The 13,698-nt window shown below is 43.4% G+C and overlaps 1 protein-coding gene across 16 annotated transcripts in view; it reads left to right on the top strand.

Moving 5' to 3' along the window:
• The window catches only part of DTNA (dystrobrevin alpha), a 450,665-nt gene that overhangs the window by 411,041 nt on the left and 25,926 nt on the right, over positions 1 to 13,698 (top strand). For all 16 annotated transcript variants that reach the window (XM_069731276.1, XM_069731277.1, XM_069731274.1 and 13 more), the window contains one exon: positions 11,905 to 12,076. In XM_069731276.1, the coding sequence (XP_069587377.1) occupies positions 11,905 to 12,076 (172 nt within the window). The remainder of the gene's footprint in view (positions 1 to 11,904; positions 12,077 to 13,698) is intronic.

Raw genomic sequence — 13,698 nt, forward strand, 5'->3', positions numbered from 1 at the left:
GGAAAACTGATTGACAGGTTGGTCACACTTGTTAAACATAGTGTTTGACAAGTGTGACCAACTTTTTACTATTGATGCTGTCTATGCAGCATCAATAGTAAAAAGATCTAATGTTAAAAAATATAATAAATCGTGATAGTCTTACCTTCCGGCGTCCCCAGCAGTCTTCCCGCTCCTCACGATGCTCCCGTTCCCAATAATGCTTTGCGGCAATGACCCCTGATGACGTAGCATCTCACGAGACCGCTACGTCATCACAGGTCATTGCCGCAAAGCATCCCTGGGAACGGAAGCATTGCGAGGAGCGGGAACGCTGCGAGGGACGCCGGAAGGTGAGAATATCAGGATGTATTATTCAATGTGAATACTTTTCTGCCCAATGATGACAGAAGTATTCTGGGAGTGATACTTTTATTGGCTAACCAGAAAAAAAGGTTAACATTATTAGCCAATAAAAGTATCACTCCGAGAATACTTCTGTCATCATTGGGCAGAAAAGTATTCACATCGTTTTTTCTGGCTAACACGGTACCACAATACAATTTGTTATTGTACATCAGGATGTATTATTTTAATTCTTTTTTTTTTTTTTTTTTTAACAATTACATGGTTCCCAGGGCCTGGAGGAGGGTCTCCTCTCCTCCACCCTGGGTACCAACCGCACATGATCCGCTTACTTCCCGCATAGTGGGCATAGCCACATGCAGTAAGTAAGTGGATCAATGCATTCCTATGTGTGCAGAATCGCCGCGATTCCGCACAAAGAATGAACATGCTGCATTTTTTTCCGGAATGCTATTCCGCCGCGGAAAAAAAACGCAACAAGTGCACAAAAATTGTGGATTGCATTCTAATAATAGGATGCTTAATGTATGCGTTTTTTCACGGTTTTATAGCAAAAAAAAAAAAGCGAAAAATCCTGAACGTCTGCACACAGCCTTAATGACTTATTGTGAAAATGTACTTGCAGAATCTAGAATGTAAACATTTATAAAGGTTTTGTGGGGTTTCCTTTCCATCACTTCATTACTTCTTTTTTGGTAGAGGTGTTTTAAGTACTTTAATTATTTTACTATGTCAATAGTTCTTTCCAGTTGACAAAACCTCAGTAGCCTTTAAGTGCGGCAACTTTCATAATCACAATGTTTGGCACTTTGATTATTCAAGTAGAAAGGACTAATACGCCCATAAGGTGACAGCTGCGCCAGGTGGGTGCTATAAGTATTAGCAAATAAGGTACAGTCGTTGTTAGTGTTTTATCAAATACAAATTATGCAAATTGTCTCTTCAGAGAGGAAGAGAGCTAAAACTCTAGTGCCACCTATTGGAAGTAGCAATCAATCTTGACCCTTTAACGAGCCTTGTCACATGACATAGGATAATAGCCAAACCAGAATCTCAGTTTGCAGACACTGTGTTTCGGGGTACTGCCCCTCGTCTAGTTTGGCTGTGTGAGAGGCGTCTGACCGGGATCCAAGAAGTATCCTTTCTCGTTGCGGAGATCGACATGCTAAGCATGCTGAGATGAGGAGTGGTTAGCCAGGACTATTTAATTTTTTTTACTAAGAACTAACAGGCAGGTAGTTGCTAAATACCTGCCTGTTGTATCCAGCGCCGATTTTTACTGACCGAGAGCGATCACAGACCGTTTGTGTTGGCAATTCACCAGCTTCTGCCGACATCACATCGACAGAGTATCAGCTTTTCATCCTCTGTGCTCTGTTGGCGGGGTGGGTGTGACTGCAGACATTATGCTGATTGATAATTGACTCCTGAGTGCCTAACTGCAGGGAGTCGACTGTCAATCAGCATGACTTCAGCAGCCACGCCCAGTTGACAGAGCAGCCAGGAGGAAGAAGAGCTGCTCTGTTGATGTGGAGCAGTTGAATTTCCAGCAGGAGCGGTCGGTGACCGGTTAGAACAGGCAGACAGTTGCCTCTGTTAGCAAAATACCTGCCTGTTAGTCCTGGACAACCTCTTTAACCCCTTAATGAGGGAGCCATATTTTTTAAAATCTGACCAGTGTCACTTTATGTGGTAATAACTCTGGAACGCTTCAACAAATCCCAGTGATTTTGAGACTGTTTTTTCGTGACACATTATACTTTATGGTAATGGTGAACTTAGGTCAATATGTTTTGTGTTTATAAAAAATATCAGAAATTTGAGAAAAAATTAAAAAAAATTAGCAATTTTCAAACTTTGAATGATTATCCCTTTAATCCAGATAGTCATACCACAGCAAAATATTAATAAATAAGATTACCCTCATGTCTGCTTTACATCAGCACCATTTGTAAAATGTTCTTTTATTTTGTTAGCCTTTGAGGAGGTTTAAAAATGTAGCAGTAGTTTTTCAATTTTTTCAAAGAATTTTACAAAATTTATTTTTTAGGGACCTATCCATGTTTGAAGTGCCTTTAGGGGTCTCATATATTGGGAAACCCCCAAAAGTTATAGCATTTTAAAAACGGCACCCCCTGACCTATTGAAATCTGCAGTCAGGTAGTTTATTAACCCTTCAGGCGATTTTCAGGAATTAATGCAAAGTGGCATAACAGAAATGAAAATGTGTATTTTTACCACCTAAATGTCACTGACTTCTGAACAGGTACTACAGCCGTCAGACTCTAAGGCCACTATTTGGTTATGAATTTCCATAGCAACCATCAGGACCACACAATCATGATTTGAGGGCACCGACTGGGATAAAGAGGAAGCCCCCACACTCTGTTAACCATTTATATAGTAGTAGTCACTATTGACAGCAGCATCTAAGGGGTTAAACAGATTTGGACGGTGCAAACATCTAATGCAGCAAGTTGTCAGTTATAGAGGACCGCTGACAGCGGCTGGATTGTCTCCTGTATGGGGAGGCTATTCTCTTATATCTCAGGTCAGTTAAAAGACGTATTGGCGGTCATTAAGGGGTTTTAACATGCAATGTTTTTGAAGCACTTTTTTCTTCAGCCAAAACCTATGCTCTTGTCCGTAAAAACACTGTCATCAAAACACAGGTTTTGCTGCCTTTTTGCTGCTTTTTTTTTTTACTGTTTTTGCGTGAATTGCATGTGCGATTTTTCTACAATAAGTGTTTAATAAAGCTAGTTTACTTACAACAAATACAGCATAAAACAATGCCAAAACCCAGCAAAACCTGTTTGCTGCGTTTGCTCAGCGTTTTTACATTTTCCCATTGCTTTTTATGGGTCAAAAATTGCTGCAAAAACACTGAAAGAATTGACATACTGCAGATTTAAAAAAATGCTGCACAAGCCGTGTGCACCAAACTGTAAGCGTGCAACCAGTGGAAATAAACGTCCCATTGTTTTGATGCAAGAATCCAGTGCGTTTTTGAACGCTTACTACGGCAGAGCGTGAATCCCTACAATCTACATTCATATAGAAAATAAAGGGAACACTTAAACAGCACAATGAATGTACGGTAACTCCAAGTCAATCACACTGCTGTGAAATCAACCTGACCAGTTATGAAGCAACACTGATTGTGAATCAATTTTTCCTGCTGTTGTGCTAATTGAACAGTCAACAAGTAGAAACTATAAGCAATTAGCAAGACAACCCCTATAAAGACTGGTTCTGCAGGTGGTGACCACAGACCGTTTCTCTGCTCTCATCCTTTTTGGCTGTTTTGGTCACTTTTGCATTCTGTCGTTGCTCTCACCCCTAGAGATACAGAACATGAGGTGGTGTCTACCGCACGACCCACAGAAACTGCTCAGGTAGTGCAGCTCATCCAGGATGGCACATCAATGCAAGCTGTGACAAGAAGGGTAGGTGTGCCTGTCAGTACAGTGTCCAGAACATAGAGCAGATCCCAGGAAATAGGCCAGTACACCAGTAGACGTGGAAGGGGCCGCTGGAGGGCAACTACCCAGCATCATTACCGTTACCTCCTCCTTTGTGCAAGGTAAAACAGGAGGAGCAGTGCCAGAGCCCTGCAAAATGACCTTCAGTAGGCCACTAACATGTGTCTGCTCAAACTGTCAGAAACAGACTCCATGAGGGTGCAACATCCACAAGTTGGTGTGCTTACAGCCCAACATCATGCAGGGCGATTGGCATTTGCCAGGGAACACCATGATTGGTATATTCAACTTTGGCGCCCTGTGTTCTTCATGAATGAGAGCAGGTTCATACTGAGCAGATGTGATGGAGTCGGGAGATGATGTGGAGAACATTCTGCTGCCTACAGCATCCTCCAGCTTGACTGGTTTGGCAGTGGGTCAGTAATGGTGTGGGGAGGCATTTCTTTGGAGGGCCGTACAGCTCTCCAAATGCTAGCTAGAGGTACCCTGACTGTCATTAGGTACCAGGATGATATCTGTTGTGAATTCTGTGGCAGAGCTCCCTCCTGTGGTCACAAGTGGTACTTCGGCTGATTCTCTCTGTGAGCTTCCGTTGGTGGAGGAGAGTGGTACTGCGGCTTCTGAGTTTCCTTCCTCAGGTGATGTGGTGAAGTCGTTAGGTGCTGCTCTATTTAACTCCACCTAGTGCTTTGATCCTGGCCTCCAGTCAATGTTCTAGTATTGGACCTGTTTCCTCCTGGATCGTTCCTGTGGCCTGCTTCTCTGCATAGCTAATTTCCGCTTTTGCTATTTGTTTGCTGTTTTTTTCTGTCCAGCTTGCTTATTTGTTTTTTCTTGTTTGCTGGAAGCTCTGGGACGCAGAGGGTGTACCTCCGTGCCGTTAGTTCGGTACAGAGGGTCTTTTTGCCCCCTTTGCGTGGTTGTTTGTAGGGTTTTGTGTTGACCGCAAAGTTACCTTTCCTATCCTCGCTCTGTTCAGAAAGTCGGGCCTCACTTTGCTAAATCTATTTCATCTCTACGTTTGTCTTTTCATCTTAACTCACAGTCATTATATGTGGGGGCTGCCTTTTCCTTTGGGGTATTTCTCTGAGGCAAGGTAGGCTTATTTTCTATCTTCAGGCTAGCTAGTTTCTCAGGCTGTGCCGAGTTGCATAGGGAGCGTTAGGCGCAATCCACGGCTGCCTCTAGTGTGGTTGGGGAGGATTAGGGATTGCGGTCAGCAGAGTTCCCACGTCTCAGAGCTCGTTCTATGTTTTTGGGTTATTGTCAGGTCACTGTATGTGCTCTGACTTCTATGTCCATTGTGGTACTGAATTACCAGATCATAACAGTACTGGAGGCCAAAAGTACTAATGATTCTCAATAGAGGGAAAAAAGAAGTTCTGAGACCATTTTTTTTTCTCTGCACTGTGTTTTGCCTTTTTTTTCCCCTAGACATTTGGGTGGTTCAGGACACAGGTGTAGCGATGGACATTAAAGGTCTGTCTTCATGTGTGGATCAGCTCACGGCAAGAGTACAAAATATTCAAGACTTTGTGGTTCAGAATTCTATGTTAGAACCAAGAATTTCTATTCCTGATTTGTTTTTTGGAGCTAGAACTAAATTTCTGAGTTTCAAAAATAATTGTAAACTATTTCTGGCTTTGAAACCTCGCTCCTCTGGTGACCCAGTTCAACAAGTTAGGATCATTATTTCTTTTTTACGTGGCGACCCTCAGGACTGGGCATTTTCCCTTGCGCCAGGAGATCCTGCATTAAGTAATATCGATGCGTTTTTCCTGGCGCTCGGATTGCTGTACGATGAACCTAATTCAGTGGATCAGGCAGAGAAAAATTTGCTGGCTCTGTGTCAGGGTCAGGATGAGATAGAGGTATATTGTCAGAAATTTAGAAAGTGGTCCGTACTCACTCAATGGAATGAAGGTGCGCTCGCAGCCATTTTCAGAAAGGGTCTCTCTGAAGCCCTTAAAGATGTCATGGTGGGATTTCCTATGCCTGCTGGTCTGAATGAGTCTATGTCTTTGGCCATTCAGATCGGTCGACGCTTGCGTGAGCGTAAATCTGTGCACCATTTGGCGGTATTATCTGAGCATAAACCTGAGCCTATGCAGTGCGATAGGACTTTGACCAGAGTTGAACGGCAAGAACACAGACGTCTGAATGGGGCTGTGTTTCTACTGTGGTGATTCCACTCATGCTATCTCTGATTGTCCTAAGCGGTTCGCTAGGTCTGCCACCATTGGTACGGTACAGTCAAAATTTCTTTTGTCCGTTACCTTGATCTGCTCTTTGTCATCTTATTCTGTCATGGCATTTGTGGATTCAGGCGCTGCCCTGAATTTGATGGACTTGGAGTATGCTAGGCGTTGTGGGTTTTTCTTGGAGCCCTTGCAGTGTCCTATTCCATTGAGAGGAATTGATGCTACGCCTTTGGCCAAGAATAAGCCTCAGTACTGGACCCAGCTGACCATGTGCATGGCTCCTGCACATCAGGAGGTTATTCGCTTTCTGGTGTTGCATAATCTGCATGATGTGGTCGTGTTGGGGTTGCCATGGCTACAAGTCCATAATCCAGTATTAGATTGGAAATCCATGTCTGTGTCCAGCTGGGGTTGTCAGGGGGTACATGGTGATGTCCCATTTCTGTCTATTTCGTCATCCACCCCTTCTGAGGTTCCAGAGTTCTTGTCTGATTACCGGGATGTATTTGATGAGCCCAAGTCCGATACCCTACCTCCGCATAGGGATTGTGATTGTGCTATCGATTTGATTCCTGGTAGTAAATTCCCAAAGGGTCGACTGTTTAATTTATCTGTGCCTGAGCACGCCGCTATGCGGAGTTACGTGAAGGAGTCCTTGGAGAAGGGGCATATTTGCCCGTCATCGTCGCCATTAGGAGCAGGGTTCTTTTTTGTGGCCAAGAAGGATGGTTCGCTGAGACCTTGTATAGATTACCGCCTTCTAAATAAGATCACGGTTAAATTTCAGTACCCCTTGCCGTTGTTATCTGATTTGTTTGCTCGGATTAAGGGGGCTAGTTGGTTCACCAAGATAGATCTTCGTGGTGCGTATAATCTTGTGCGTATTAAGCGAGGCGATGAATGGAAAACTACATTTAATACGCCCGAGGGCCATTTTGAGTATCTAGTAATGCCATTCGGACTTGCCAATGCTCCATCAGTGTTTCAGTCCTTTATGCATGACATCTTCCGAGAGTACCTGGATAAATTCCTGATTGTGTACTTGGATGACATTTTGATCTTCTCGGATGATTGGGAGTCTCATGTGAAGCAGGTCAGAACGGTGTTTCAGGTCCTGCGTGCTAATTCTTTGTTTGTGAAGGGATCAAAGTGTCTCTTTGGGGTTCAGAAGGTTTCGTTTTTGGGGTTCATCTTTTCCCCTTCTACTATCGAGATGGACCCTGTTAAGGTCCAAGCCATCCATGATTGGATTCAGCCGACATCTCTGAAAAGTCTGCAAAAGTTCCTGGGATTTGCTAATTTTTATCGTCGCTTCATCTGCAATTTTTCTAGTATTGCTAAACCATTGACCGATTTGACCAAGAAGGGTGCTGATGTGGTCAATTGGTCTTCTGCTGCTGTGGAAGCTTTTCAAGAGTTGAAGCGTCGTTTTTCTTCTGCCCCTGTGTTGTGTCAACCAGATGTTTCGCTTCCATTCCAGGTCGAGGTTGATGCTTCTGAAATTGGAGCAGGGGCTGTTTTGTCGCAGAGAAGTTCTGATTGCTCGGTGATGAAACCATGCGCCTTCTTTTCCAGGAAGTTTTCGCCTGCTGAGCGAAATTATGATGTTGGCAATCGAGAGTTGCTGGCCATGAAGTGGGCATTCGAGGAGTGGCGTCATTGGCTTGAAGGAGCTAAGCATCGCGTGGTGGTCTTGACTGATCATAAGAACTTGACTTATCTCGAGTCTGCCAAACGGTTGAATCCTAGACAGGCTCGTTGGTAGCTGTTTTTTGCCTGTTTTGATTTTGTGATTTCGTACCTTCCGGGCTCTAAAAATGTGAAGGCGGATGCTCTGTCTAGGAGTTTTGTGCCCGACTCTCCGGGTTTGTCTGAGCCGGCGGGTATTCTCAAAGAGGGAGTAATTGTGTCTGCCATCTCCCCTGATTTGCGGCGGGTGCTGCAACAATTTCAGGCTAATAAACCTGATCGTTGCCCAGCGGAGAAATTGTTTGTCCCTGATAGGTGGACGAATAAAGTTATCTCTGAGGTTCATTGTTCGGTGTTGGCTGGTCATCCTGGAATCTTTGGTACCAGAGAGTTAGTGGCTAGATCCTTTTGGTGGCCATCTCTGTCGCGGGATGTGCGTTCTTTTGTGCAGTCCTGTGGGATTTGTGCTCGGGCTAAGCCCTGCTGTTCTCGTGCCAGTGGGTTGCTTTTGCCCTTGCCGGTCCCGAAGAGGCCTTGGACACATATCTCTATGGATTTTATTTCAGATCTTCCCGTCTCTCAAAAAATGTCAGTCATTTGGGTGGTTTGTGATCGCTTCTCTAAGATGGTCCATTTGGTACCCTTGTCTAGATTACCTTCCTCCTCTGATTTGCTACCATTGTTCTTCCAGCATGTGGTTCGTTTACATGGCATTCCAGAGAATATCGTTTCTGACAGAGGTTCCCAGTTTGTTTCGAGGTTTTGGCGAGCCTTTTGTGCTAGGATGGGCATTGACTTGTCTTTTTCCTCGGCTTTCCATCCTCAGACTAATGGCCAGACCGAACGAACCAATCAGACCTTGGAAACATATCTGAGATGCTTTGTTTCTGCTGATCAGGATGACTGGGTGTCCTTTTTGCCTTTGGCTGAGTTCGCCCTTAATAATCTGGCCAGCTCGGCTACCTTGGTTTCGCCGTTTTTCTGCAACTCTGGGTTCCATCCTCGTTTCTCTTCAGGGCAGGTTGAGTCTTCGGACTGTCCTGGTGTGGATACTGTGGTGGACAGGTTGCAGCAGATTTGGACTCATGTAGTGGACAATTTGACCTTGTCCCAGGAGAAGGCTCAACGTTTCGCTAATCGCAGACGCTGTGTGGGTCCCCGACTTCGTGTTGGGGGTTTGGTTATCTTCTCGTCATATTCCTATGAAGGTTTCCTCTCCTAAGTTTAAACCTCGTTTCATTGGTCCGTATAGGATTTCTGAGGTTCTTAATCCTGTGTCTTTTCGTCTGACCCTTCCAGATTCTTTTTCCATTCATAACGTATTCCATAGGCCATTGTTGCGGAGATACGTGGCACCTATGGTTCCATCTGTTGATCCTCCTGCCCCGGTTTTGGTGGAGGGGGAGTTGGAGTATATTGTGGAGAAGATTTTGGATTCTCGTGTTTCAAGACGGAAACTCCAGTATCTGGTTAAGTGGAAGGGTTATGCTCAGGAAGATAATTCCTGGGTCTTTGCCTCTGATGTCCATGCTCCCGATCTTGTTCGTGCCTTTCATATGGCTCATCCTGGTCGTCCTGGGGGCTCTGGTGAGGGTTCGGTGACCCCTCCTCAAGGGGGGGTACTGTTGTGAATTCTGTGGCAGAGCTCCCTCCTGTGGTCACAAGTGGTACTTCGGCTGATTCTCTCTGTGAGCTTCCGTTGGTGGAGGAGAGTGGTACTGCGGCTTCTGAGTTTCCTTCCTCAGGTGATGTGGTGAAGTCGTTAGGTGCTGCTCTATTTAACTCCACCTAGTGCTTTGATCCTGGCCTCCAGTCAATGTTCTAGTATTGGACCTGTTTCCTCCTGGATCGTTCCTGTGGCCTGCTTCTCTGCATAGCTAAGTTCCGCTTTTGCTATTTGTTTGCTGTTTGTTTCTGTCCAGCTTGCTTATTTGTTTTTTCTTTCTTGCTGGTAGCTCTGGGACGCAGAGGGTGTACCTCCGTGCCGTTAGTTCGGTACGGAGTGTCTTTTTGCCCCCTTTGCGTGGTTGTTTGTAGGGTTTTGTGTTGACCGCAAAGTTACCTTTCCTATCCTCGCTCTGTTCAGAAAGTCGGGCCTCACTTTGCTAAATCTATTTCATCTCTACGTTTGTCTTTTCATCTTAACTCAGTCATTAAATGTGGGGGCTGCCTTTTCCTTTGGGGTATTTCTCTGAGGCAAGGTAGGCTTATTTTCTATCTTCAGGCTAGCTAGTTTCTCAGGCTGTGCCGAGTTGCATAGGGAGCGTTAGGCGCAATCCACGGCTGCCTCTAGTGTGGTTGGAGAGGATTAGGGATTGCGGTCAGCAGAGTTTCCACGTCTCAGAGCTCGTTCTATGTTTTTGGGTTATTGTCAGGTCACTGTATGTGCTCTGACTTCTATGTCCATTGTGGTACTGAATTACCAGATCTTAACAGATATCCTCAGACCAGTTGTGAGACCATATGCAGGAACACTGGTCCCCGAGTTTCTTTTTATGCATGATAATGCTAGGCCTCATGTAGCTGAAGTGTGTCAGCAGTTCCTGCATGATGGAGGCATTGATTGTTTGGAGTAGCCTGCCCATTCCCCAGTCCTGAATCCAATCGATCACATATAGGACATCATGTCACGTTCCATCCACCAATACAACGTTGCACTACAGACTGTCCAGGAGTTGACTGATGCTTTAATCCAGGTCTGTGAGGAGATCCCTAAGGAGAACATCTGCCTCCTCATCAGGAGCTTGCCCAGGCATTGTAGGGAGGTCATGAAGGCACGTGGAGGCCACACACACTACTGAGCATCATTTCCTTGTCTTGAGGTAATTTCCACTGAAGTTGGATCAGCCTGTAATTTGATTTGAGTATCATTCCAAATTGAGACCTCCATGAGATATATTAATTTTGATTTACATTGATCATTTTTACGTTTTATTCTCAACGCATTGCACTATGTAACGAATAAAGATTTGCAACTGGAATATTTCATTCAGTAATATCTAGGATGTGGTATTTTAGTGTTCCCTTTATTTTTTTTTTTAAGTGTATATATGCACACATATATATGAGTGTCGATGGTCTGCATCTGTGTGTGAACATGTATGCATGAGTCTGTATAGTTACTGTGTGTTTACAAACTTCGTCCGGCACAAAACAAGCCCTAGTATAGATATACGGACCTACAAATTTTAAAAAGCTATTCAAAAGAAGCTGCGCAAAGAGTGAACATGTTAATTCTTTTAACCGCTTCAAGGTTTCCAACCCCTGAAGTGGTTAAAAGAAGAAACAAAAGACTGAAAAAAAAAAAAAAAAAAAAAAGTGCACAGCAATGTAAAAACGACATTGCTGTGCACTTTTTTTTTTTTTTTTTCATTTTATTGTGGCTGTTTCAGGCAAATTCAAGGTGGAAACAGACTGAAAAAGACGTCATGTGTGCATTCTCTTAGGGGTGAAAAAAGCTTCAGTGTATACACTAAACTTGTCCATTGGGCTGTATAAGTAAAACAGAACCAAGAGAGTGTCCTTTTGGGCTCAGTCAGGCCACTGTACATAAGGATACCACAAAAAGGAGTATGGGATATTGTAGAAGACTTCACTATTTATCTCAGTCTGGTACTGAAAGAACATTACAGTGCAGTATGCTCTTTAATTCTTTAATGAACAATGAGTAACGTATGGCATCTCTGTGCACATCATGAGCTTTTCCGACCATCTTCATGATGTATCTGTTAAATGGCATTATCGTTTATGAACGATGGGCACCACTGTTGGGCATCGGTCTCTGCTTCAATTTACCACACACATTGATAGCTTTGTATACACTAAGCATAAACAAAACCTACAATGTGAATATGACCTAAGAAATAAAGGACAAGGCAACCTCAATCAAGTCAAGGCCACAACTCCTTTCTATTACCAAAAAATAACAGTGAGTTAGACATTACACTGCCATTAGCTTAGACCACCAGTGAATGCATACCTCACTACCATAGACCACTATGCAAGAAGACTTTACCCCCACCACTGTTATAGGCTGCCAGAGATTAGCATCACCCATCCTAGACCACCAGGGAAGCAAGCATTACAGACAACCTGTCGGGCTGTTCTTACATACTTACATATTTTTCAAGATTGGGTGTTATAGCCTATTCATGTGATTCATGCTCCATTTTTGTCTTTTCTAGATGTGGGAAATGAAGCAGAAGGCAGCGTACATGCAGAATACGGGAGAGTTCACTTTGATGACTTGGTCCCGTCTCCAACCTCAGAGAAAGCTTTCCTTGCTCAGATCCATGCCAGAAAACCAACATACAACCATAATTCTTCATCAGCTACTGGAAATATTCGCGCAGATATGTATGCACCTGTGATCGGTCAAGCCATTGTTTTTTTGTATTTAGTAGTTTGGGATGCATTCTTACAGCTGCCCAGCTCATTTACTGAATATACCCATAGACTGCTAAAAGTTTCTTTTCAGCATTTGTCAGGCATGTACAAAATATGTTGCCATAGCTGGAAAGACAAAAAACAGCCCCCTACACCTTTATATGCAGCTCCCCCTGCACGTTTATGTGCAGCCTCCCCTGCACCTTTACAGTTGTGCTCAAAAGTTTACATACCCCAACAGATTTTTTGCTTTCTTGGCCTTTTTTTTTCAAAGAATATGAATGATAACACCAAAACTTTTTCTCCACTCATGGTTAGTGGTTGGGTGAAGACATTTATTGTCAAACTACTGTGTTTTCTCTTTTTAAATCATAATGACAACCCAAAACATCCAAATTACCCTGATCAAAAGTTCACATACCCCATTTCTTAATACCGTGTATTGCCCCCTCTAACATCAATGACAGCTTAAAGTCTTTTGTGGTAGTTTTGGATGAGATTCATTAAGACATTAAGATTGGAATGGGGGTGCAAATATCGGCACCCCCTCTAGGCAGGAGTTTGAAGAGACTGCAGATTCTTCAATATTTACTGCAGCTTCATACTGCTTTATATTCAACTGTGGTGTATTTTTTTAGTGGCTGTTTAGGATATTTCAGCATTCTTTTATTAAAGTGAATGGAACAATGCTTGAAAGGCTGCTTTAAAAAAAATGCTGACCAGAATCTGTTTGCATCTTCTTCAAATACTGGTCAGAGAGCACTGAATACTTTATTTTGTCATTAATACTTTTGCTAAAACAGGACAGGAAGGTACAAGTGCTTCTCACTAAATTAGAATATCATCAAAAAGTTAATTTATTTCAGTTTTTCAGTGCAAAAAGTGAAACTCGTATATGATATGGAGTCATTATAAACAGAGTGATCTATTTCAAGTGTTTTTCTGTTAATGTTGATGATTATGGGTTACAACCAATGGAAACCCAAAGTCATTATCTCAGTAAATTAGAATAATTAACTAAAAAACCTGCAAAGGCTTCCTAAGCTGTAGGCTCCACAATCATGGGAAAGACTGCTGACTTGACAGATGTCCATAAGGCAGTCATTGACACACTCCACAAGGAAGGTAAGCCACAAATGGTCATTACTAAAGAAGCTGGCTGTTCAGATTGCTGTATCCAAGCATATTAATGGAAAGTTGAGTGGAAGGAAAAAGTGTGGTAGAAAAAGGTGCACAAGCAACCAGGATAACCGCAGCCTTGAAAGGATAAAGAAAAGGCCATTCAAAAATTTGGGCGAGATTCACAAGAAGTGGATTGTTGCTGAAGTCATTGCTTCAAGAGCAACAACAACACAGACATATCCAGGACATGGGCTACAAGTGTCACATTCCTTGTGTCAAGCCTCTCATGACCAATAGACAACGCCAGAAGCGTCTTACCTGGGCCAAGGAGAAAAAGAACTGGACTGTCACTCAGTAGTTCAAGGTGTTGTTTTCAGATTAAAGTAAATGTTGCATTTCATTTGGAAATCAAGGTCCCAGAGTCTGGAGGAAGAGTGGAGAGAAACACAATCCAAGGTGCTTGAGATCTA

The sequence above is a fragment of the Ranitomeya imitator genome, chromosome 6, assembly GCF_032444005.1.
Source record: "Ranitomeya imitator isolate aRanImi1 chromosome 6, aRanImi1.pri, whole genome shotgun sequence".
In the NCBI taxonomy this organism is placed as follows: Eukaryota; Metazoa; Chordata; class Amphibia; order Anura; family Dendrobatidae; genus Ranitomeya; species Ranitomeya imitator.